The following is a 24717-nucleotide window of genomic DNA, read 5'->3' on the forward strand; positions in this document are numbered from 1 at the left end:
GTCTTAAGAGGGACAAAAGATCTTAGAGGGGTGGGGGTTTTTTTGTTTTGTTTTGTTTTGAGGCAAGTTAACAGACTGCCATCCTTATTGTTAGAAAGCTCTCATTGTTAGAAACTTCCTGACCATCCCGGTTAGAAATATTTCTCCTGTTGGGTTTATTTACCCACTTTGTGCCCACAGAGAAGATGTTCATCAAGAAACCAGTCGATTCAGGGGGAAAATCAGCCAATTTACTTTTGCACCTAAATTGATACTTATGTGCTTGAGGTTAAAAAAAGAGACAAGGCCTCACAGTCCCAGAGGGAGAAGTGTTTTTTGAAACATAAATTATGGTTTATTTTTCCTGGAATAGTGTAAAAAGAAAATGTAAACACTTTTCTTTTTATCCAGATAGAGAAGGAAAACCAGGAAATGTTGAGTGAAGGGCCCAATGTCCCAGGGTTTGAAACAAGACCAGTGCTTGTCTGTACCGATAGGCAGGACCATGGGCAGACACAAAGCATCTTGGTCCTGGTCCTCTGTGCCCCCAGAGGGGTGGCCTCACTCAGACCCTCGTACATTGGGTGGCCGGCCCCGTGTTGGTGTGCAGTCACCACACAAGCTCCGCGCCGAGGCCGTGGGCACCAGTCCCACCCACCTCCACTGCCAGGGAAGCGTCAGCTGGAGCCTGGGCTGGGTTCTTGCCAAACACCTGTGGCAAAGGTAGGGTTCCAGGGGTCCAGAGAGGGTGATATTTCCAGCCAGGACCACAGGGACTGCTGGGACCAGAGCAGAGGGAAGCCCAAACCCAAGATGAACTTCTGGGGCCAAGACTGGGGAAACCGAGTCAGTTCTGAGCCCGCAGGGTTAGAGGCTCGGCATGAACTGAACGCCAGAGGCCCGGGGTGGGGTGGGGGGTGGGGGGGGGTGGGGGGTCAGGATTCCCTGGGGAAGGGGCCCATTGTTTTTGAGCCGTGGTTGTCCCCTGTGGCCTTTTTGTGGCATGTGATGGGCTGTTGGCTTAAAGGTAGAGAGTAGGATCTAATATACCATATGTCAGAAACAAAATGTTCCGAAGACAAAAAGATTTTCCGTTCATTCGCTGGTTCATGCGCTCATTCATTGATTCATTCCTCATTCATCAAACATTCATAGTGCTAACTGTGGCCCAGGGTCTGACTGGTCCTGAGAAAGCAAAATAAAGAGTTGAAGACTCTGCTTGGAGAAGCCAACAGTTAGCAAAGGATGTCAGTGGAATGATAAAGTACAAAAATGAATGACCCTCCAGGTCAGCCAGGAGGTCCAAGGGCCTGCAGTGGGGTTCATACCTCCCCGAGCAGGTGGGGTTCACCAGGCACTTGCGTGTCCCACAGGGGCTGCACGTAAAGTACCGGGGCTGCAGCTGCTGGCGGGCGCTACGATCAGATTATGTCAACAGGCGCCGTTTCAAGGCCTGGAAAGACATCAGTCATAACCTTTATCAGCATCTACATCTTTCAGCCAATATTTGCCCAGCTTGGGGGCATGAAATATCAAACAGCTCCAAAATGAACACAAGATTCTCTGTGGTTTTGCACCAAAAGCCTTCTGGAAAGGTCTTTGTGGGAAAGGATTGGCAAATAAATGACAGAATGATTCGAAAATAATAATTAGGTCTATCTTACAATTTGGTAGTATGTCTTTGGTGGGGGCAAGTTGGTGTGTCTGTCTGTTTATTTTTTTCACGAGGCATCCCGTTTTGGCCATCGTACTCTTGCATTCCCATTAGAAGGAAGCAGCTGATACTCCAGGAACCCAAGCATCTTTCTTAATTTTTGCATAGCTCCTCCCCTGAGGCTTCAGCTTGTGCAGTGCGGGCGCCTCAAATATTTACTCTAAAAGGCATTTTAAATAGTCATACACAAGGAACAAATCACAAAGAAACAGATCCTGAGATGTGACTGCATAAAAATTAAAATTCTTACAGGTCGGAATAAAATTAAAAGCAGAACTAGGTCAAATAAAAATGAGGAAAATGTCTGCAAAATATATCACACACCTAGGGTGCAAGTATTTATTATATTAGAGCTCTTGCAGTTAAATAAGAAAACATCTAACACCCTAGCAGAAAAGAAGGCAATGAACAAGCAATTCATAAAAAAAGAAATACAAAGAAGTGTGAGAAAACTATTTGTCTTCATTAATCAAAGTAAAATGAAATCATGAATACCTGCCAGACTGGCAAATCTTAAAATGTATCTCAAACCCTAGTATAAAACTAGGGTTCTCTCACACTCCCTGTGGAAGAGTAATTTGGTAAAAATATGTTCTGGGGACAAGTTTGGCCATATAATCTTAACGCGCTAAAATATATATCTCTATAATAATTTGTTCTAAAGAAATTATAAGATAAATGCTTTTTAAAGAAAATTTTAACACAAAATAAAGTGTGCAAAAATAAAAGTATGAGGTTGTATATTTCAGTGCTTTATAGAAAATCTAACAACTAACATGTGTTGAACGCTCATTTTGTGCCTCAACTCCTTAGCTGTTCCCACGTACTTACCTAATTATCACAAAAAAAGAATTATTTGAGGTAGAACTTTATGATGGTGTTTATTTTCAGTTGAGGAAAATGAGGGTTTTACTCCAGTGGCATCCATGTCAGGCTGTGCAGAGTCTTTCAGTTCTTGATCATGAGGGGTTGGCCATTGGGCTACACCAACTCTTCTCACTAACATAGGTGAGAACCGGAAATGATGTAAATGTTCAAAAGTAGTGATGCACATCCTGAACATAGCACATTCGCCCTGTGAGACACCACGCAATCGGGAAAAATCATGCAATAGAAAAGTATTTATCAACGTGGGAAATGTACTCGTAATTGCTTTGTGAAAAAAACAAGCTAGCCAAAAGATCTGCCATTTGATGCGGTTTTGGTTGAATTTGAATCAAGTCAACTAAAAATACTTCAATTTGAGGTAAGACCCAGTTTCACTCTATGTGCAACATTTGACATAATCAGGGTCATTCCAAATGAAAAATTAATTTAGAAGCCTGCAGACCCAGGGAATTATAAACCTGAAGCTATATGTATAAAGCTTCATGGCTTTGCACTAAGAGCCTTTGGAAAATCTGGGCATGATATTTTGAAGGATAAACTTCCTTGGCCTGCAGCTTATGAAACACAAAGGTGCAATGGAAACTCAGAGACTCACTTTGGTTTTTCTCATGCTGTTATTTTAGCATTCGCTGTTGCTATGATTTAGAAGTGTATCCTATATTGTATCCAGTCCCTGTCACCGTGCATTCCCTACCCCCAAACAATAGTATGGAAATGGGGGTTTGGTCCAGTCACTGAACTTGAGGAAACCTGGAAGCTTCCATGGGATGACTTCCATGCTGTTCATGGAGAACATCTGAACAAAGAACATCGGAGAGAATTCTGAGAGAGGAAACATATTGTCAAGCTGATTCCCTTTGACGAAGACTCCCTCCTTGGTCAAACCCAGTCAGGCTCCAATGAACCCTCTTCCTGAGTAGGTCCCCACTTCAGTGAGTTGAGCCCTGCTGTAACAGAGAATCATGCTAAGTCGGTTTCTCAAGGAAGCCTCTACCCTTGGGATACAGTCCAGCTCATCTTCCTCCACCCGGACACCCAGCCAAGCTGCTCTTAGTAATGTCCCATCTGTTCCCTAACCCTACCTGTCGGCTATACATCCCCACTGGCCCTTGTGATATTGGGAGACAGTCTCCCTCCCCTATTGCAATAGTCTTGAATAAAACCTGTCTTGGTGTGTTTAACATTAAAATTGTCAAAAAAAAAAAAAAAAAACAAAGCAAAGCAAAGAAAAGAAAGCAAAGCAAAGCAAAGTAGTACAGACAGTGGGAAGCAATGGAAGACGTATTGGGAACATGATATCAAGATCAGGGTCTATGCTAATTACAGTGGAGGTAGAATCACCCCCCAGCACTGACTCCCATAGGAAAATTACTCTTGATTTATGAAGTTTTGAACTATGGGAGGAATTCAGAAATGCATCCCTGGCTTAGCACACAATTGTCTCATAAATATAAGAAACAATCTGGAAGGACGTGTGCCAGAATTTTGAGTGGTGGGATTCTTGATGAATATTTTTCTGTGTGTTGTCCAAGTTTCCTGTTTTGAAAATACAGTCTATGCTTATTATTCACAGATTTTCTGTAGGCAGGTGTCACTCTTTGCTAGAATTCATTCGTAATCCCCACATCAGTACTCGTGGTGCTTTCGTGATCACTCATGGATGAAACATTTGAGTTGCCCAAATGCACTTGTTCCCAGCAGAATCTAACAAGGCAATGCTCTGCCTAGTTGTTTCAACAAGCAGGTCTATTTAGTGCCACATTTTTGTGTTATTCTTGGTTATTTGACTATTTAAAATGGCCCCCAAATATAGTGCTAATATAGTGCTGAAGTGCCTTCTAGGGGTCCTACATGCAAGAAGGCTGCGATGTGCCTTAGGGAGAAATCACGTGTGTCTGATAAGCTTCATTCATGAGTCAGAGAGCTGTTGGCCAGGAGTCCGAAGTTCATGAGTCAGTGCATATTAAATAAAGTGTCTTTAACAAGAAACACATAAAAAAGATTATGTATTGATTGGTTGATGAAAATGTGACCAGAAACACACAGGAATGTAACTTTGCATTTCCCCTGGGAAAGGTCCAGTGTTTGCTAATTCATGGATACTTTATGGAATGTTACTACCACAGAGGACCAGGATCACCTGTACATTGTTATGTGATGAGGAAAGAAAGCACGATTTTTGAAAAGCAGGTTGTATGCAGGGGTGCAGTTCCATCTGGTGATGGAGTCAAGATAACAGAAGAAGACTCACTCATGGGGGTTATGCTGCCCGGGCTCTGGTCTGAGTGCTGTACTCACGCCGCGTGACTGCCTTCATAGCTGCCAGAGAGATCAGCACTGTCATATGCTTTTCTCAGATAAAGAGAGAGGCTCAGAGGGTCTCTGTCCCACAGCTAGTAAAGAGCAAGGCAGGACTTGGGACCAAGGCTTGTTATTAAAGTTGGGATGGACCATAGAAATTAATGTGTGCCCTGGTCCATTTCACGGACGCAGGTAGAAAAAAATGAGACATGGCATTGTCTTCAGCTGAGTAGCTGGTGAATAGCAGAATAAGCATTTTGCTGCAGTCTCCAAATCCAGGGTCAGTTCTACCCCATCCAGACAAGGAAGGAAAGTGCTGCTGATTTGGGGTCTGGCAGACTCCAGGGTGTTTGGGTCTCCACCCAGGCAGCCCCAGCTGTCAGCTTGCTTGGAACTGCCCCACTCCAAGTGAGACCTCATCATGTTTACAAACTGGTTTCTTTTCTCTTTGTGCAGGTTTTGCCTCTGAGGAAGCCCGGTCACCATGAATGCACATGAGTTCCGCAGGAGAGGGAAGGAGATGGTGGATTACGTGGCTGACTACTTGGAAGGTGTCGAGGGGCGCCAGGTGTACCCCGACGTGGAGCCTGGCTACCTGCGGCCCCTGCTCCCCACCGCTGCCCCCCAGGAGCCAGAAACATTTGAGGACATCATTAAGGACGTCGAGAAGATCATCATGCCAGGGGTAAGCCCGTACCCAAGATCGGAAAACAGGAGGGCTAGTGCTAATTTAATGTTGATACTTACTGGGTGCCAGGCAATTCATATGAATTATTTCACGTAATCCTCACAACCATTTCCTTGGATAGAAACTTTTTTATTTCTATTTTATAACTGAGGCAACTGAAGCCCAGAGATGTTGGGTGATCAGCCTAAGGTCGCACAGCTAGTAAGTGATGGAGCCAGGATTACAACCCAGATCGTGTGGGCTCCAAAGGCAATGCTTTCCCCCCAGACCTGCAGTTTGTCACCGAACCAACTTGGGTCCACTCACCCACATGCAGTAAAGCCGATCTACTGACACCAGGTTGTGGTGAAGGAAAGTGCAGCGTTTACTGCAGGTGCCAAGCAAGGAGTCCGGGACAGCTAATGCTCAGAAACCCCGAGCTCCCCGATGGGTTTCAGCAGAGCATTTTTAAGGCCAGGTGAGGGAGGGCAGTCCAGGGTTAAGTCATCAGCTGGTGCACAGTTCTCTGATTGGTTGATGGTGAGGTAATGGGGCAGGGTTACAGGGGTTACAGTATCAATCCTCAGGCGCCAGTAGGTCTGGGGGCTATGTGCTCATGGTCATCAGGTAGTTAATTTTTTCCATTTGGTGAGGGTTTTAGCATTGGTAAAACAACTCAGGAAATATGTGCATCAGATACTGTTATCTGGGTACTTCAGAGAGGAGCCACAGCAGAGGACATGGGGGAGGGGTCTGTCCCGGGAAGGCCCCATGGGGTCCTGCTCTCTTACAAGGTTAGACCCTTGCCCTGAGACCCTGGTAGGTGAGAGAGTCGTCACATGACTGTTGAGGAAATGAACCCCTGGAGGCTGGTTTCAAGTAAGTTAATTGCTCCAAATAAAGCACACTCTTACTATTTTGTGTTCAGCAGAGGGGAGATCACACGTGTGGAAGAAATGTTTCCTTTATTTTATTTGAGAGTGGGCTGCGTGCTGCTGCGTCCTCTTTGAGGCCAGTGCGCCTCGGTGTGGGGTGTGCCAGGGGCCGCAGACAGGAGTGGGGAGGACCCAGGACAGTTGTCCCCCCGAGAGTCACTTGGAGGGGAGCAGACAGCTCCAGTTCAAAGGAAACTCCACTGCGGCTTCATGCTTGCGCGGTGAGATGTTCCCTGCCCAGGACTCGCCTAAAAGCACGTTCACTGCTGTGGCAGGAGAGGTCCCAGACCCTCAGCCTCACCTCTCATCTGCACTCAGGACCTCGGGGCCTGGGATCTCAGGACCCGGGGCTCAGGGTGCAGAGCCCCTGCCCACGGGGCGCTGGGCCTCCGGCCTCAGCTCCCTGATAGGTCCCTCAAGCCCAGGGCGCCTCCCCTCCCTCGTCCTCCCTGGAGTTCCCGTGACATTTGTGCTTTGAACGGAGCACAGGATTCCGGTTCTCGCCTGCCAGGAGGTTGTCTGTGCAAACACGAGAAGCCGCGCAGCATCAAATCCCTCCCAGGAGGGTGGTTAAATGTCAGGCCCCGGGCTGTCCTGGCTCTTCTGCAGCTGCAAACACCACCCCTAGCATCTCGGACAGCGCGTCCACTTCTCACGGGGCTGAGGCTGGGCGTCCCAGGTCAGGGTTCCTGCAGATTCCCCTCCTGGGGGCTTCTCATCCTGGCCTCTCCTCCCTGCGGGGGTGAGGTTAGGGGGGCCCACCCTCACCGTCTCATCCTACCCATCACCTCCCAAAGGCCCCAGCCCCGGGGACATCGCACAGGGTTAGGGCTTCAACACAGGAATTTGGGGACACACACTACAGACTGTGACGGGGGGCACAGGGAGACTGTGGAACCCAGAAGCTTTGCTCCATTAGCAGGGAAGGGATTGTACGGGAGAGTGAGGGGGCAGCAGTAAGGCGGCTAAAGAAACCTCAAAAATCAGGCCTCTTTTTTTTTTTTTTTTTTGATATAGACTATTTTTTGGAGTACTTTCAGGAAAAACAATCTCGTAACAGGAAGAGATGGGGCCTCGGGGCAGCCCCCTCACTGACACGTGCTCCTGGCCAGGATTTAAAGCAGGGTTGTTCTGAGAGACTTGGTTGGCCATGGCAAACCCAGCGCCCTGGGTCCCCTGCCCGCGGGGCCGGCCTCCCTGGCCCCGAGTGACCGCCATGTCCCATACAGGTGACCCACTGGCACAGCCCGTACTTCTTCGCCTACTTCCCCACGGCCAGCTCGTACCCGGCCATGCTCGCGGACATGCTGTGTGGGGCTATCGGCTGCATCGGCTTCTCCTGGGTGAGTGTCGGCAGGGGCGCCCTGGGGGTCCTGCACGGGGACGTGGAGCCAGGACTCAGCCGGCGAGCAGGTGGCGGTGCCCCTGCAGGAGGGAGGTGGGCTCAGCCCTGGAGGGGGGACCTCATGAGGGCATTCGGGGAAACAGAGGCGGAGTGATGTCCACATGCAAAAGCCGGTTCTGCACAGCGGTGTGTTTAGAGGTACTTGGCTTGCATTCAAACCGCAGCCACGGCCCTGGAGCTTCTGCAGCCCCAGTATGTCTCCCAAGCAAAACAGGGATCTCTGTACAATCTGCAGTTTGAGAAACACTTCTGCCCTCGTCCCATCCCCTCTGTTCTCGGCCACGCCTGCCGTCCTGAGAGAGACCCCAGCCCAGCATAACGGGAAAGAGTCCTGCCTTCCCAAATACAGAGCGCTCGGAAGGAGGGCTGCTTGCTGACTGTGCCCGGGACCCCAGGGCTGCCCACACCCTGGGACTTCTCCCCAGGCCAGGGTCTGCTCTTGGCCTTTTGGGTCCAGAGTGCCTGCCTACTTGCTTGTGCCTTGGGGCCAAGCAGACTCATGACTCCTGCCTGAGGCCTGCAGGAGATGTGGGTTCCTGAACGCATGAGCAGAGTTGCCCGCTGCCCCTGCCCCCAGTTCCCCACCTCCACCCCCCACTGCTCCTCTTTAGCCTGGGGTCTGCAGCTGCTGACGGAGTGGGCCTCGGCGCCCCAAGGAGCAGGGTTGGAGGGTCACCCCTGGGTCCTGCTGCAGTTCTCAGCGGAGAGCAGCCTGGGGCCGCCCTGTGTGGCCTCGGGGACCTTCCTTTGTCTGGGCTGAGCACACCCTCCCCTAAAGGACATTCCTTACATTAGACACCACAGCAGATTCCACTCAGCTCTGCCCCTCCAGAGCCATCCAGGGTGATGATAGCATCTTTCCAACTATGTCTGTTCTTCCCGAGGACAGTCTGATGGTCTGGGGCCTTGGAGGGCTCCCTTGCTGTCTCTAAGGTGCGCTGGCCGAGCCCCGGGTTCTGGACAGCGAGGAAGGCCCCCGTGCCTGGAGCCGGGCTCGGCCAGGATGGAGTGGGACCCTCCAGGTGGGGCTGACCAGCAGTGCATGGGGAGCTGGAGAGCACTCGGACCACCACAGCGAGACCCACATGGACGGGGAGGTCCGTCCACCCTCAGGCGGAGTCTGGGGCCAACCCGCCCCCGCCCGAGCGCAAGGAGAGCCATCCCCAGAGCGTGGGAGGCAGGATCAGAGACCTGAGGGGTCTCCCGGGGCTGCACCTCCTCGACGCAGCCCATCTCACTCCTCCCACTGGGGCTGCAGACCAGGGTCCACCAGTGAGCCTTTCTGGCTCCTTCTGTAAACAGATGGCTGAGTGAGCTCCCTGTGGGCGCCCAGTGCGGCTGGGGAGCAGGTCATCGCGATGGTCAGTGCCCTCCTGCCCAACCATCCTCCCCGAGTCACCGTCAAAGAGCATGTGTGACACTTTCTGGGGGCATTTGAACAGCGTCTTGGATTGGGAGATTTTAGTCTGGGTGGGATTCAGCGGAAGATTTTCAGCAAGACCTGGGCCCTTGCTATGGCCCCAGCCCCTAGAGGTTTCTGTTGGAGAAGCGTGGGGTGATGTCAGAGTCAGAGGTGACGTCACCAGGGACCCGTGCCTACGGGTGGGGCATGTAGAGACATGCAAACCCCTGCAGGCAGTGACCTTGTACTTCCAGCGGCCGACCTGGGCCCCGGGGATTGTGGCTCCTTCCATGCTTCTCCAGGTGCCGGGGTCGGGGGGTGGAGCAGAAGGTCATCTGTGCCGCTCTCAGCACTAAGTCCCCCCCGTGGTCCTCGGTGATGCCTTGGGGTTGCTGGGGGGAGGAGTCCAGCCTCTGCCGCTGCTGCTCCAGGAAACCTGTGATGGGAGAGCCCACCTTCAAAGGGGTTCCCACCCAGGGATAGGCCTTTTGAAAATGTTGAGAGCTTTTTGCTAAATCGATCCATCAAAGGGAGGGGAGTAAGGAAGCCTACCTGTTTGTCACTCCGCTGGACCCCAAGCTGGCGGGAAGCTGAGGGCGGCCAGCCTACGGCTCACCCTCACCTCCCGCCCACAGGCCGCCAGCCCGGCGTGCACAGAGCTGGAAACAGTGATGATGGATTGGCTGGGGAAGATGCTGCAGCTGCCCGGGGTGTTCTTGGCTGGAGAAGCTGGAGAAGGGGGCGGGGTGATCCAGGTAAGGCACAGAGGGCGGGGGTCCCACCCCCGGGGTGCGTGGGCTCCCAGAAGGCGGACAGCAGCAGGTGGGCAAGAGCCCCTTGAGCTTCCTGTGTCCTCGTGTTTCTTCTGGAGAATAAGCAGAGCTGAGCCTCAGGAAAGCTCTGGATCTGGATTTGGATCCCCGAGCCAGACCCCTCTTTAGGGTGGGCAGAATAGTGGCCATCGCTTGGCTGGTGCATAGCAATAAAAACAACCGTGGAGGTTTGCGTGGTTCCCCATTGCCCGCCAATGTGCTGGAGCACTTCCCAGGCCTGAACTCACTTAATTCTCACAACGCTATGATTAGGGGCCGTATTAAGATTCCCATTTTACAGGTGAGGAAACTAAGGCTCAGAGCAGTCAGGGAACTTGCCCATCGGTTCCCAGCTGGTAAGTTCTAGAGCCAGGGTCTGAGCCTACACCCGTGTGACCACCACTCAGGGCCATCCTCAGTGGCAGCTGTGACCACCTGCTGCAGAGGCTACTAGAAATGGCTGCACCTATGGGAACCCACCGTTCACCTAAAGATGCTGCCTTTTCTATGCGCTGATTTAATTCATTCTTCACCTGACACGTACCTTTGAGCGCGACTACGTGCCAGAGGGCCCATCAGGGGATAGGACACGTACAATGACAGTCACAGTGGAGCATCTGCGGCGCAAATGCCACTAAGAAAACTTGAACTTCTTGGCTTTCTTCTTTTCCAGCAGGGACGAGGGATGCTTCTAAACCCACCACCCTCCCAGGGAAAGCAACCTTTACTTTTGAGAAAAAGGAATTTCCTTTTTCAGACACCGTCTTCTCTCTGAGAATCTGTCACGGCAGTTGTGATTCTGTCCACTCAACGATGAGAACTGAGGTCCGGATGCCTCAGTGTGAGGTCACCTGCTGGAGTGACCAAATTTGACAGGATGCGAGCACCAGCCTCCAGGCCCGAGGCTGCTCAACCGACCAGGGTTTTTAAACTCCTATGTGTTAATTTTCTGACAAACCTATTATCTTAACAGTTCTGCAGGTCGGGAGCCTGATGTGGATCTTACTGGGCTACAATCAGGGTTGACAGCTTGGAGGTTCTGTCCTTGCCTTTTCTAGTTTCTAGAAGTTTCCCGCATTCCTGGGCCATGGCACCTCCTCCGTCTTCAAGGTGGCTGTGTTCCATCTCTCTGACCCTTCTTTCATGGCCACCTCTCCCTCTGACCACAGATGAGAAAGGTTCTTCATGTTTCAGGATGCATGAGATTAGATCAGGTCCATGCAGATAATCCAAGATAATCCCCCCTCCCCTCCTGTCAAGGTTCTTAAGTTAATCACATTGGCAAGGTCCCTCTTCCTTGTAAGGTAGAGAGTCACAGCTTCCAGGATGAAAGCATGACATCTTTGGGAGGCCTTATTCTCCCAAACACAGCCAGTACGGCTCAGGGTCAGGGAGAGAGTCTTCCTCTACCCCAACAGATTCAGATTCAACAAGTCTTAGGCGGGCCCAGGAATTAGCATTCTAACCTGCATGTCAGGTGATTCTGATGCAGAGATGCTGACACGCACTTTGATAAATAAGCCCTGTGCTGTGACCCATGGCTGAGTTCTCTGTGACCCACGGCCTATTTACTCTCTCAAAGTAAATCTTTTGTCAGACCTCTTTCTTATGTTTATGGTGGGATCCCCGATGATGGGTAGTGACACGTCAGCATAGGGCAGGTGTTAGTGGTAGACAGGTTTTTCGTAAGGGATATGACATAGGTTGGTTCAGCTGGAGTCCTGGCTAGCGTGCTCGGATTCATAAAAGCGATGGTCAGGAGAAAGGTTTTGATAGTGAAGTTGGCTGTGTATCATTCTGGCATGTAGGGATTATGGAATGCTCCCAGGATTAGGATGGTTGTGAAGATGTTTATGATGATGATATTGGCAGATTCTCTAGGAAAAACAGGGCAAATGGGCCTGCGGCATGGTCCCCGCTGAAGCTGGAGAAGAATTCTCCCTCTGTCAGATCGATTGGGGCCCGGTGGTTTCTGCCAGAGTGGAGATAAATCACATCATGGCTCCAGGTCGGGCTGGGGAGATCAGTCACAGATGCTCCTGCATAATGATTATGCTTGAGAGCGTCACCGATCTGTTTATTAGGAGGACTGATAAGAGGGTAACTGCTGTGTCACCTCATATGAATCAGCCCCACTCCCTCTGTCCCCTCCTACCTCACCTCTTTGGTTACAGCACTTTCCCTCCTCCATCAGCGATTCTGAGTGGGGCTGATGAAAATGAAGCATTAGCCATGGGTAAGCAAAGTTTCCATACGATGCTGTGAACGGGACCCAGACGTAGCGGCAACAATGATTTTTCTCACAACTGCAAACATTTCAGCCACCCTGGACGGTTTTCCGCTGGTCAGAGGTGATGCAGCCTGGGCAACCTTGGAAAAACCACACACAAAGATTTGAGTTCTCCGCTGCTTCCAGGTTTAGGGAGGGGACTGCTGTACGTGGCCCCCCTCCACACCCCCGCACCCACCCCCCGTCAGTCAGCTGCATCTCACCTCACAGTGGGGAGGGGTTCCAGTCCCCAGCACATGGGTCCTGATGCTCTGGGGCTCCGCTGCCAATGGAGAGCAGAGCCCGGCTGTGGACAGAACAGGAGGTGGCCATAGTAAGAGCAAGAGAGGGGCTGTGACGGGGGCCTTGGTGTTGAATTCTGTTCGACTCAGTTCCAGGCCTGGGGGTGATCTGGATAGTTCACGACAACCTGGACCCTTGCAGTAAACTTACTTTTTCTTTGTAATTCCACGCATTTTACCAAGATCTACTTTTTCCATTTGTGCTGTTCATCTTGACCCAAGCCCCCAGTATCTGGGAAGCCCTGTTAATCCGAGACTCAGCTTTTCCCTCACCTGGGGATATTTTAGTCATTGCCTCTGGGCCACTTCACTCTGTTTTTCAGGAACTTCCATTTTTCACGGATTGGGTACCTCTTCCATAATTTCTAGCTTTCTTTTGTCATTTTCTTTTTTGTCATTTTCTCTTATGTATTTTTTGGGGACTTTCTCATGGTTTTTTCTACATCATCATCTCCATTTTCCACACTGCCAATTGATTGCCTTCGATGTCAATTTTGGTTCCGTTATTCCACTCAAAAGTATCATCCCCTTCCTACCTATGAAAACTAGACATCCATTAGAAAAGTGGAAGAGATGCAGAAACATTTAGAGGCAGCTTCCTCCCAGTGTTATTTTAATACCTATGTGTTTGTGTGTGTGTGTGTGTACATATATGTGTACATAATATAAACAAAACTGTGATAATGCAACACATCATACAGATTTTCTGTGTGGTGTTTTGCTTACTATTTTATTGTGAGCATTTCCCATTGTTTAAATAGTCTTTGAGAATATTATTAGTGCATGATTTTCTATGATGTGTCACAATTTATATAAATAGGAGATACAGTATATATATTGTGTCACATCTTTCACTCTTACACATCATATTTCAAAGGACACCCTTTAGGATGAAGGTTAACGATCTCCTAAGAAGTTCCTCAGCTTTCTGCTGGGGCTCCCCTGGTTGAGTCCATATTCACCACACATGCTCCACCAAAAATCAAAACCAAACAAAAAAAAAAGTTTTTCTGGGTCACTGGAGATTATAACTACAATAATTTCACATTCAATTCTTTTCAGCAGCCCAAGCTGATTCCTCTAGTTTGATACCTCTCAAAAATCTTAACAACTACCCCGTCAATCAAGGTGTGTGTATTCTAATAATAGCTACTTTGTATTGCACACCCACTCTGAGCTAGGCTGTGTTTTAGCTTTATTTCTTGTGTTTAATGCACAAGAAATGTGCTCATTTTTCAACCTCCAAATATTTATCAGGCTTGATTGGATTATCAACAACCTTTTTCATAGATGAGGAAACCGAGGCCCAGGAACGTCACGCGTGGGACCCAAGGGCACGAGCTATTTAGAGGCAAGGCTGGTGCACATGTGAGCTGGACCCACGAGTGTTCCACCAGCCTGTCCCTGACCCTTTGCTTGGGTGAGTGTGCAGAGGTGGGCATGCTGCCATGGGCTCCATCTTTAAATTATCTTTTCTTTGAAAGACAATCCAATTTTCCAGAAACAGCAGAAGCCCCGGCATTTGGTTATAGGAATAATTCTGACATCACTCAGCCCAGGATTCAGTTCAATCCCCCTTGGAGCCCACCCACCCAGTATGAGGCAGGAATCCCGCCCTTCCCACTGACAAGGCTGATTGTCTGTAATTTGCGAGGTCCTGGAGCGCCTGAGCCTGTTGACAGCCGGGGGGCCTGGATGGGGGGATGCGGAGGGCGGGGGGTGGGGGGACCCTCAGAGGCATAATCACAGCTGCTGGGCGTCGGCACCGTGACGGGCGTCTGCATCAAACGGCAAATCATCCTTTGATCTGGACAAACGGGGCCATGAAAATGGTCTCTTAATTGGGTTTGAAAGCTCTCTTGGAAGAAAAGCCCATTTCCCGCCGTGTATGGGGTGACACTTGAAAACCCAGAAGATGAAAGGACATTTCTGCTCCCAGCATTCACAGCCGAGCGGCCGCGCTCACCGCATTTCTTTCTGCCTCTTAGCGGCTTTGCCATGGCAACCTTTGTCTGAGGCAGGAAAGCAAAGGTATCATTACTGCTCTGCTCCTACCTCGGCCCAGATCTGCTTCCAGCAGAGGCCTGGAGACCCGCTCATTCTCCTGTCCCGGTCACCAAGCCACACTGGCCGCCCCGAGCCATGACACTTATGGGTGCCTGGCTGACAGTTATTTCACTGGGCAATTTTTTCTTTGTTTGTTTCGAGTTTTATTTTCAATTCTTCTTGTCAACACATCTCCTTAATGCTGACTATATTTAGTGAAACTTCCTTTAGAAGTGTGTAATGACCCTTTCAGCTATAATTATCCCTGTTAATATTTTTTTTTTAATATTTTTAAATTCCACATATATGTGATACCATGCGGTATTTGTTTTGCTCTGTCTAGCTTATTTCACTTAGCATAATTCCCTCTAGGTTTATTCATGTTCCAGGTTTATCCATGACAAGTTTTCCTCTTTTTTTGTTAAGGCTGAAAAATATATATGAATATATATATATATATATATATATATATATATATATATATATATATATGTATGTATATATATATATATATATATCACATTTTCTTTACTCTTTTTTTTATTTTTAAATTTTTATTGGAGTATAGTTGATTTACACTGTTATGGTAGTTTCTGCTGTACAGCAAAGTGAATCAGTTATACATACACCTATATCCACTCTTTTTTAGATTCTTTTCCCATATACGTTATCACAGAGTACTGAGTAGAGTTTATTTACAGTAGGTCCTTATTAGTTATCTATTTTATGTATACTAGTGTGTATGTGTCAATCCCAATCTCCCAGTTTATCCCTCCCTCCCTTCCCCCGCCTTGTAACCATAAGTTTGTTTTCTACCTCTGTGACTCTATTTCTGTTTTGTAAGTAAGTTCATTTGTACCCTCTTTTTTTGGATTCCACATATAAGTGATCATTGGGCATTTTTTTGAAAAAGCACTTTTTGTTGCCTGGAGAAGGGGAGTTTTCTTTCAAGACATGGACAGAGCCCAGAGGAAAACCCACAATGAACTGCCGTGGAGATCCAAGCCTTTCCTTAGAGTGTGGTTCAAAGGAGCATGGACACTGGGGGGGTGATGAGAGATCCAAGCCTTCAGACAGAGGGTGGCATTGAGGGGGAGCTGCACTCACACAGGAGTCGGTGGGGGGGGGGGTGTCGAGGATTCCCCTCCCGGGAGCCATGCCTTTCAATGAGCTTTGCACGTCCCACGTCCAGGGAGAATGAAGGAGACAGTGGATAGGCCCTGACACACAAGATGGGGACACAGGAGGAAAGCAACCACGCAGGGGGATGTGGGAGGTCCAGTGCCTGCCCTCGGGGAGCTCGGATCTCCTGCCATAGCTGCTTTAGCTTTGCCAGCTGTTTCTTTAACTGGATCTAAAACTGCACGATCTAAATCCGTATCTAAATCATTACCAGTGAAAATGCGACCTGAAGAAAATGTAAAACCTATTTTAGAGGCTGAATTGAGAAGACTACATATGTGTATATATGAGCTCATGCATTAGAGCTACACAGCTGTACAGAACTGTGAGTGAATGTCTTTATCTTCCTGAAGGATATAAGTTGGCTTAAAAGAAAAAGTAAAATCATCAAAACAGTACAAATAAATAAATAAATAAATAATAGGAAATCAGGATCAATGAAAGGGGGAGAAAATATTACCAAGAGAGGTTAACCTCTTTATTTTATTGTATATTTCTCTGTAAAACTCTAAAATCTTTTTTTTAATAGATCTTTATTGGAGTATAATTGCTTCACAACACTGTGTTAGTTTCTGTTGTACAACAAAGTGAATCAGCCATATGCATGCATATGTCCCCATATCCCCTCCCTCTTGAGCCTCCCTCCATCCTCCCTATCCCACCCCTCTAGGTCATCGCAAAGCACCGAGCTGATCTCTCTGTGCTATGTGGTTGCTTCCCACTAGCTATTTTATATTCGGTAGTGTATGTATGTCGATGCTACTCTCACTTCACCTCAGCTTCCGTCTCTCCCCGCAGCCGTGTCCTCAAGTCCATTCTCTATGTCTACATCTTTATTCCTGCCCTGCCACTAGGTTCATCAGTACTATTTTTTTCTTTTTAGATTCCATATATATGTGTTAGCATTCGGTATTTGTTTTTCTCTTTCTGACTTACTTCACTCTGTATGACAGAACCTAGGTCCATCCACCTCACTACAAAAAACTCAATTTCGTTCCTTTTTATGGCTGAGTAATATTCCATTGTATATATGTGCCACATCTTCTGTATCCATTCATCTGTCGATGGACACTTAGGTTGCTTCCATGACCTGGCTATTGTAAATAGTGCTGCAATGAACATTGTGGTACATGACTCTTTTTGAATTATGGTTTCCTCAGGGTGTATGCCCAGTAGTGGTATTGCTGGGTCATATGGTAGTTCTATTTTTAGTTTTTTAAGGAACCTCCATACTGTTCTCCATAGTGATTGTATCAATTTACATTCCCACCAACAATGCAAAAGGGTTCCCTTTTCTCCACACCCTCTCCAGCATTTACCGTTTGTAGATTTTTTGATAATGGCCATTCTGACCTGTGTGAGGTGATACCTCATTGTACTTTTGACTTGCATTTCTCTAATGATTAGTGATGTTGAGCATCCTTTCATGTGTTTGTTGGCAATCTGTATATCTTCTTTGGAGAAATGTCTATTTAGGTCTTCTGCCCATTTTTGGATTGGGTTGTTAGCTTTTTTTAATATTGAGCTGCATGAACTGTTTATATATTTTGGAGATTAATCCTCTCTCCATTTTTTCATTTGAAGATATTTTCTCCCATTCTGAGGGTTGTCTTTTCATCTTGTTTATGGTTATCTTTGCTGTGCAAAAGCTTTTAAGTTTAATTAGGTCACATTTGTTTATTTTTGTTTTTATTTCCATTACTCTAAGAGGTGGGTCAAAAAAGATCTTGCTGTGGTTTATGTCAGAGTGTTTTTCCTATGTTTTCCTCTAAGAGTTTTATAGTGTCTCGTCTTACATTTAGGTCTTTAATCCATTTTGAATTTATTTTTGTGTATGGTGTTAGGTAGTGTTCTAATTTCATTTTTTTACATGTAGCTGTCCAGTTTTCCGAGCACCACTTATTAAAGAAGCTGTCTTTTCTCCATTGTATGTTCTTGCCTCCTTTGTCATAAATTGGGTGACCATATGTGTGTGGGTTTATCTCTGGGCTTTTTATCCTGTACCATTGATCTATAGTTCTGTTTTTGTGCCAGTACCATACTGTCTTGATTATTGTACGTTTGTAGTATAGTTTGAAGTCGGGGAGCCTGATTCCTCCAGCTCTGTCTTTCTTTCTCAATATTGCTTTGGCTATTTGGGGTCTATTGTGTTTCCATACAAATTGTAAAATTTTTGTTCTAATTCTGTGAAGAATGCCACTGGTAGTTTGATAGGGATTGCACTGAATCTGTAGATTGCTTTGGGTAGTATAGTCATTTTCACAATACTGATTCTTCCAATCCAAGAGCATGGTATATTTCTCCATCTGTTTATGTCATCTTTGATTTCTTTCATCGATGTTTTATAGTTTTCTGAGTACAAGTCTTTTGCCTCCTTAGGTAGGTTTATTCCTGGGTATTTTATTCTTTTTGTTGCAATGGTAAATGGGAGTGTTTCCTTAATTTCTCTTTCAGATTTGTCATTGTTAGTTGTTATAGGAATGCCAGAGATTTCTGTGCATTAATTTTGTATCCTGCAACCTTACCAAATTCATTGGTTAGTTCTAGGTGTTTTCTGGTGGCATCTTTAGGATTGCCTATGTATAGTATCATGTCATCTGCAAACAGTGACAGTTTTACTTCTTCTTTTCCAATTTGTATTCCTTTTATTTCTTTTTCTTCTCTGATTGCTGTGGTTAGGACTTGCAAAACTATGTTGAATAAGAGTGGTTAGAGTGGACATCCTTGTCTTGTTCCTGATCTTAGTGGAAATACTTTCAACTTTTCACCATGAGTATGATGTTGGCTGTGGGTTTGTCATATATGGCCTTTATTATGTTGAGCTATGTTCCCTTTATGCCCATTTTCTGGAGAGTTTTTTTCATAAATGGGTGTTGAATTTTGTCGAAAGCTTTTTCTGCATCTATTGAGATGATCATATGGTTTTTATTCCTTACTTTGTTAATATGGTGTATCACACTGATTGATTTGCATATACTGAAGAATCCTTGCGTCTCTGCGATAAATCCCACTTGATCATGGTGTGTGATCCTTTTAATACGTTGTTGGATTCTGTTTGCTGATATTTTGTTCAGTGTTTTCGCATCTTTCTTCATCAGTGATATTGGTCTATAATTTTCTTTTTTTGTGATATATTTTTCTGGTTTTGGTATCAGGGTGATTGTGGCATCATAGAATGAATTTGGGAGTGTTCCCCCCTCTGCAATTTTTGGAAAGAGCTTGAGAAGGATCTGTGTTAGCTCCTCTCTAAATATTTGATAGAATTTGCCTGTGAAGCCATCTCGTCCTGGACTTTTGTTTGTTGGAATATTTTTAATTACAGTTTTAATTTCATTACTTGTGATAGATCTGTTTATATTTTCTAATTCTTCCTGGTTCAGTCTTGGAAAATTGTACCTTTCCAAGAATTTGTGCATTTCTTTGTGGTTGTCCATTTTATAGACATATAGTTGTTTGTAGTAGTCTCTTATAATCCTTTGTATTTCTGCAGTGTCAGTTGTGATTTCTCCTTTTTCATTTCTACTTTTATTGATTTGTGTCATCTCCCTTTTTTTCTTGATGAGTCTGGCTAAGGGTTTATCAATTTTGTTTATCTTCCCAAAGAACCAGCTTTTAGTTTTATTGATCTTTGCTATTGTTTTCTTCGTTTCTATTTCATTTACTTCTGCTCTGATCTTTATGATTTCTTTCCTTCTACTGACTTTGGGTTTTCTTTGTGCTTCTTTCTCTAGTTGCTTTAGGTGTAGACCCTACACCTAAAGCAACTAGAGGTTGTTTATTTGCGAGTTTTCTTGTTTCTAGAGGTGAGATTGAATTGATATAAACTTGTCTCTTAGAACTGCTTTTGCTGCGTCCCATAGGTTTTGGGTCCTTGTGTTTTCATTGTCATTTGTTTCTAAGTATTTTTAATTTCTTCTTTGATTTCTTCAGTGATCTCTCAGTTACTTAGTAGCACACTGTTTGGCTTCCATGTATTTGTGGTTTTTACAATTTTTTTTCTTGTGATCAATTTCCAATCTCATAGCACTGTGGTCAGAAAAGATGACTGATATGATTTCAATTTTCTTAAATTTTCCGAGGCTTGATTTGTGACCCAAGATGTGATCTATTCTGGAGAATGTTCCCTGTGCACTTGAGAAGAACGTGTATTCTGCCACTTTATGTGCAATGTTCTATAAATATCAATTGAATCTATCTGGTCTATTGTGTCATTTAAAGCTTGTGTTTCCTTATTTATTTTCTGTTTGGATGATCTGTCCATTGGTGTAAGTGGGGTGTTAAAGTCCCCTACTATTATTGTGTTACTGTTGATTTCCCCTTCCATGGTTGTTAGCATTTGCCTTATGTATTGAGGTGCTCCTATGTTGGGTCCATAAACATTTATAATTGTTATAGCATCTTCTTGGATTGATCTCTTGATCATTATGTAGTGTCCTTCCTTATCTCTTGTAACTGTCTTCATTTTAAAGTCTATTATATCTGATATGAGTATTGCTACTCCAGTTTTCTTTTGATTTCCATTTGCATGGAACATCTTGTTCCATCCCTTCACTTTCAGTCTGTATGTGTCCCTAGGTCTGAAGTGGGTCTCTTGTAGACAGCATATATAGTCTTGTTTTTGTATCCATTCAGCCAGTCTGTGTCTTTTGGTTGGGGCATTTAATCCATTTACATTCAAGGTTACTATTGATATGTATGTTCCTATTACAATTTTCTTAATTGTTTTGGGTTTGTTTTTGTGGGTCTTTTTCTTCTCTTGTGTTTTCTGCCCAGAGAAGTTTCTTTAGCATTTGCTGTAAAGCTGGTTTGGTGGTGCTGAATTCTCTTAGCTTTTGCTTGTCTGTAAAGCTTTTGATTTCTCCGTCGAATCTGAATGAGATACTTGCTCGGTACAGTAATCTTGGTTGTAGGTTTTTCTCTTTCATCACTTTAAGTATATCCTGCCACTCCCTTCTGGCCTGCAGACTTTCTGCTGAAAAATCAGCTGATAACCTTATAGGGATTCCTTTGTGTGTTATTTTTTGTTTTTCCCTTCCTGCTTTTACTATTTTTTCTTTGAATTTAATTTTTGTTAGTTTGATTAATATGTGTCTTTGTGTGTTTCTCCAAGGGTTTATCCTGTATGGGACCCTCTGTGCTTCCAGAACTTGGGTGACTATTTCCTTTCCCATGTTAGGGAAGTTTTCCACTATAATACTTCAGATATTTTCTCAGACCCTTTTTTTTTCTCTTCTTCTTCTGGGACCTCTATAATTTGAATGTTGGTGCATTTAGTATTGTCCAAGAGGTCTCTGAGATTGTCTTCAATTTTTTTCATTCTTTTTTCTTTATTCTGCTCCTTGGAAGTTATTTCCGCCATTTTGTCTTCCAGCTCACTTATTCGTTCTTCTGCCTCAGTTATTCTTTTATTGATTCCTTCTAGTGTATTTTTTCATTTCAGTTATTGTGTTGTTCATCTCTGTTTGTTTGTTCTTTAGTTCTTCTAGATCTTTGTTAAACATTTCTTGTATTTTCTCAGTCTGTGCCTCCATTCTATTTCTGAGATTCTGGATCATCTTTACTATCATTACTCTGAATTCTTTTTCAGGTAGATTGCCTATTTCATCTTCATTTTTTTGATCTTGTAGGTTTTTACCTTGCTCCTTCATCTGTGACATATTTTTTTTCTGTCTCATTTTTTTTTTCCTTATTTTTATGAGTGGGGTTGTGTTCCTGTCTTACCGGTTGTTTGGCCTGAGGCTTCCAACACTGAATTTTGTAGGCTGTTGGGTAGAGCTGGGTCTTGGTGCTGAGATGAGAACCTCTTGGAGACTGCACTCTGATGGGGTCTGAGGTTCTCTTTTAGTCCAGTGGTTTGGACTAGGAGCTTCCACCACAGGAGCTTCAGCCCGACCCCTGGCTCGTGAACCAAGATCCCACAAGCTGTGCAAGGGTGACCAAAAAAAAAAAAAAGAGAGAGGAGAATGATAACAAAGTAAAACATAAAATTAGACTAGGAAACTAACAGGTATGTTAGAAAAAAATAAAAATAAAAATATAGATGAAACAACAACTGAAGGTAAAACAGAACCACAGTAGTAAAAAAAGAAGAGAATAAAAGGTGGAAAAGGCCTTGGCTGTGGAGGGTGGGGCCTATGCTTAGGACCCACAGGGCTGGAAAAGGCCGGGGGGATGGGGGCTTAGGCTCAACAGAACAGAAGGGGCCCAGGCCTGCCTCCAGCCTCTGCTCTCAGAGGGCGGGGGACCCCACCTGGGAGCCCAGCAGGCTTCCTGGTTCGAGTGGACATGGCAATCACCCTCCGCTCCTGCTCCTCTGGTCCTGGAGGGCCCCTCCCATCTGCCTCTCCTGATCTCCCTGGCCTCCCTCCTATGCCCCCAGGACCCACATGGCCTGGAGGGGGCTTTGGAGGGTGGGGGACCAGCCTGGGAGCTCAGCAGGCTCCTTGAGCCTGAGTGGGCGGGGCAAACGCCCTCGGCTCCTCTCCCTCTCCTCCCGGTGGCCCCTCCCACCTGCCTCTCCTGTTCTCTCCTGGCCTCCCTCCTACGTCCCCAGGACCAATCCAGCCCGGAGGGGACCTCTGAGGGCGTGGGACCTGGTCCAAGAGCCAAGCAGACTTCCCCGGCCGATTGGGCAGGGAAAAAGCTGGGTGCACTCCCCCCTGATCTGAGCCCCCCGAGGGTCCCTCCAGGCATGGGAACCCCTCCCCACCTCAGCCACCCCTCAGGGGCAGTGGTCCTGTCCAGCCTCCACTTCTCCTCCCCCCTCAGTCCCCCCACGTCCTACTGGTTCCCTTGGGGGTTCTGCCCATCTCCTTGGGCATCGGGGTCCCCCACCAGCGTCCAGCAGCCACCCTAGTTGTGGGGAGACGTAAACTCTGTGTCTTCCCACACCGCCATCTTGACTCCGCCCCCCCGAAATCTTATAAATCTTCTCATAGTCAACAAAACTCTACCTTTAAAATTTTTTCTTTCTAATGGTAATACTGTTTAGCTCCTGGTTTCTTCCAGGATTTACTACAATTCCGTGATCATGAGCAGGGGGAACAGGAAAGTTGATTATAAATGTGGGGAGGTTGCCACCGGGCAGATGTGGGCTCACTCCTAACCATGCCACTCCCTAGCTGCTGATTTGGGGCAAGTTACCCTCTCTGAGCATAGGTTTCCCACCCTAAGATGATAAAATTTAAAAATGGGATTATTTTGCAAATTAGATGGGCTAACACGATGGGTGCAGAATCCATATTCTCATTCACCTCCTCTCACCCTCAGAAGAATCAATTTTGCATCCTTCTTGACTACTTTGCCAAAGTAAGTTGTCGACATTCGTTGTGTTAGCTTGCTAAGGCTACCACAACAAACAACCACAGACGGGGCGGCTTAAACAACAGACATTGATTGTCTCACAGTCCGGAGGCTGGACGTCTGAGGTCAAGGTAGCAACAGGGCTGGTTTCCCGGAGGCCACTGCCCTTGGCTGGCAGGCGGGCATCTCCTCCCTGTGTCCTCATGTGGCCTCTCCTGTGTGCGTGTGTGTGTGTGTGTGTGCGGCCTCAGCTCCTCTTCTTACAAGGACATCAGCCAGGCTGGATCAGGGGACCTCTAAAGAGCTCATTTTAACTTAGTGATCCCTTTACAGGTCTTGTCTCCAAATATGGTCATGTCCTGAGGTACTAGGAGTTAGGGCTTCAATGTATGAAATCTGGGGGGACACACTTCAGCCCATACCATTAGTGACTGAGGAAAATCCTGCAAGGCAATTTTTGAGTCTCAAAGAACAGGAATCCCATTTATAGAAACATACAGATTTATCTGTCCAAGTTGCTGTGCACACAAAGCTGGGCTGAGAGCTGTGCCCTGGGCCCCATCTCCTCCTCCTCTGGGGCAAATGGACCAGCACCTCCTGGCTGGACCAGGAGGCGTCCGTGGGAAAGTGCCTGTGAAGTGGGCCCAGTGACGCCTGGCACGCGCTGAGCGCTCAGACATGCTGGAGGTTACCTTATGAAACACAGACAAAGCAACGTTGAATTGATAATAAGAGCTGCAGTGGCAGTCACAGGTGTGCAGCCTTTTCCCGTTGAAAGGAGAGTGAACTTGGCAGTTTCAGATGCATCTTTTAAGAAAATATGGGGATCCAAAATTGCATCTCCCAAGTTTAGAGATGATTCCCTGGCTGCACTTGGAAGCTCATTTCGACCTTTTCTTTGATTTAGGGAAGTGCCAGTGAAGCCACCCTGGTGGCCCTGCTGGCCGCTCGGACCAAAGTGACACGATGCCTGCAGGCTGCCTCCCCGGGGCTGACACAGGCCACCATCATGGAGAAGCTGGTGGCCTATGCATCTGACCAGGTGGGTGTGGTTGCCCAGAGCCCCATCGAGCCTCACAGAGCAGAATGGTTAGTGTGGTAGCAAGTCAAAACCCAACCAAGCCGTGCAGCATCATTTCCAATCCAAGAGCAGTTCCCCAGGGAGACCTGTGCTAAAGAGAAGGTGTGGGCTGCAGGTGGGAACTTAGTAGATCAAGTTGAAACGAAAATAAATGTACCATGAGGTCACCGTGACCCCACTTGCACCTGCTCGTGTTGAGGTCATCTGGCTGCCTTCAGAGCAGGGCTGTGGAGACACATGTGGGACGTGGGCTCAGAGACCTGGGCTCACATCCCAGCTCTGCTATTTTAAATTCTGTGTTCTCAGGCTCATCACGTCAGTTCTCTGAGCCATTATTTTTAACCATCAAACAGGGACAAAAGCTCCTGTCCCCTGATACTGCTGCTCTGCCAGCTTGTGGCTAAACTAAGGTGAAGGATACAGAGGTGCTTT

At 46.7% G+C, this 24717-nt stretch overlaps 1 protein-coding gene across 1 annotated transcript in view; it reads left to right on the plus strand.

The window, feature by feature from the left end:
• DDC (dopa decarboxylase) overlaps window positions 1-24717 on the plus strand; it is an 81954-nt gene that overhangs the window by 13791 nt on the left and 43446 nt on the right. Inside the window, exons 2-5 of the mRNA XM_059932909.1 lie at window positions 5339-5567; window positions 7714-7827; window positions 9927-10046; window positions 24112-24246. Of these exons, the coding sequence (XP_059788892.1) occupies window positions 5367-5567; window positions 7714-7827; window positions 9927-10046; window positions 24112-24246 (570 nt within the window). The 5' untranslated portion in view covers window positions 5339-5366. The remainder of the gene's footprint in view (window positions 1-5338; window positions 5568-7713; window positions 7828-9926; window positions 10047-24111; window positions 24247-24717) is intronic.

Source organism: Balaenoptera ricei, chromosome 9, assembly GCF_028023285.1.
Source record: "Balaenoptera ricei isolate mBalRic1 chromosome 9, mBalRic1.hap2, whole genome shotgun sequence".
Classification (NCBI taxonomy): Eukaryota; Metazoa; Chordata; class Mammalia; order Artiodactyla; family Balaenopteridae; genus Balaenoptera; species Balaenoptera ricei.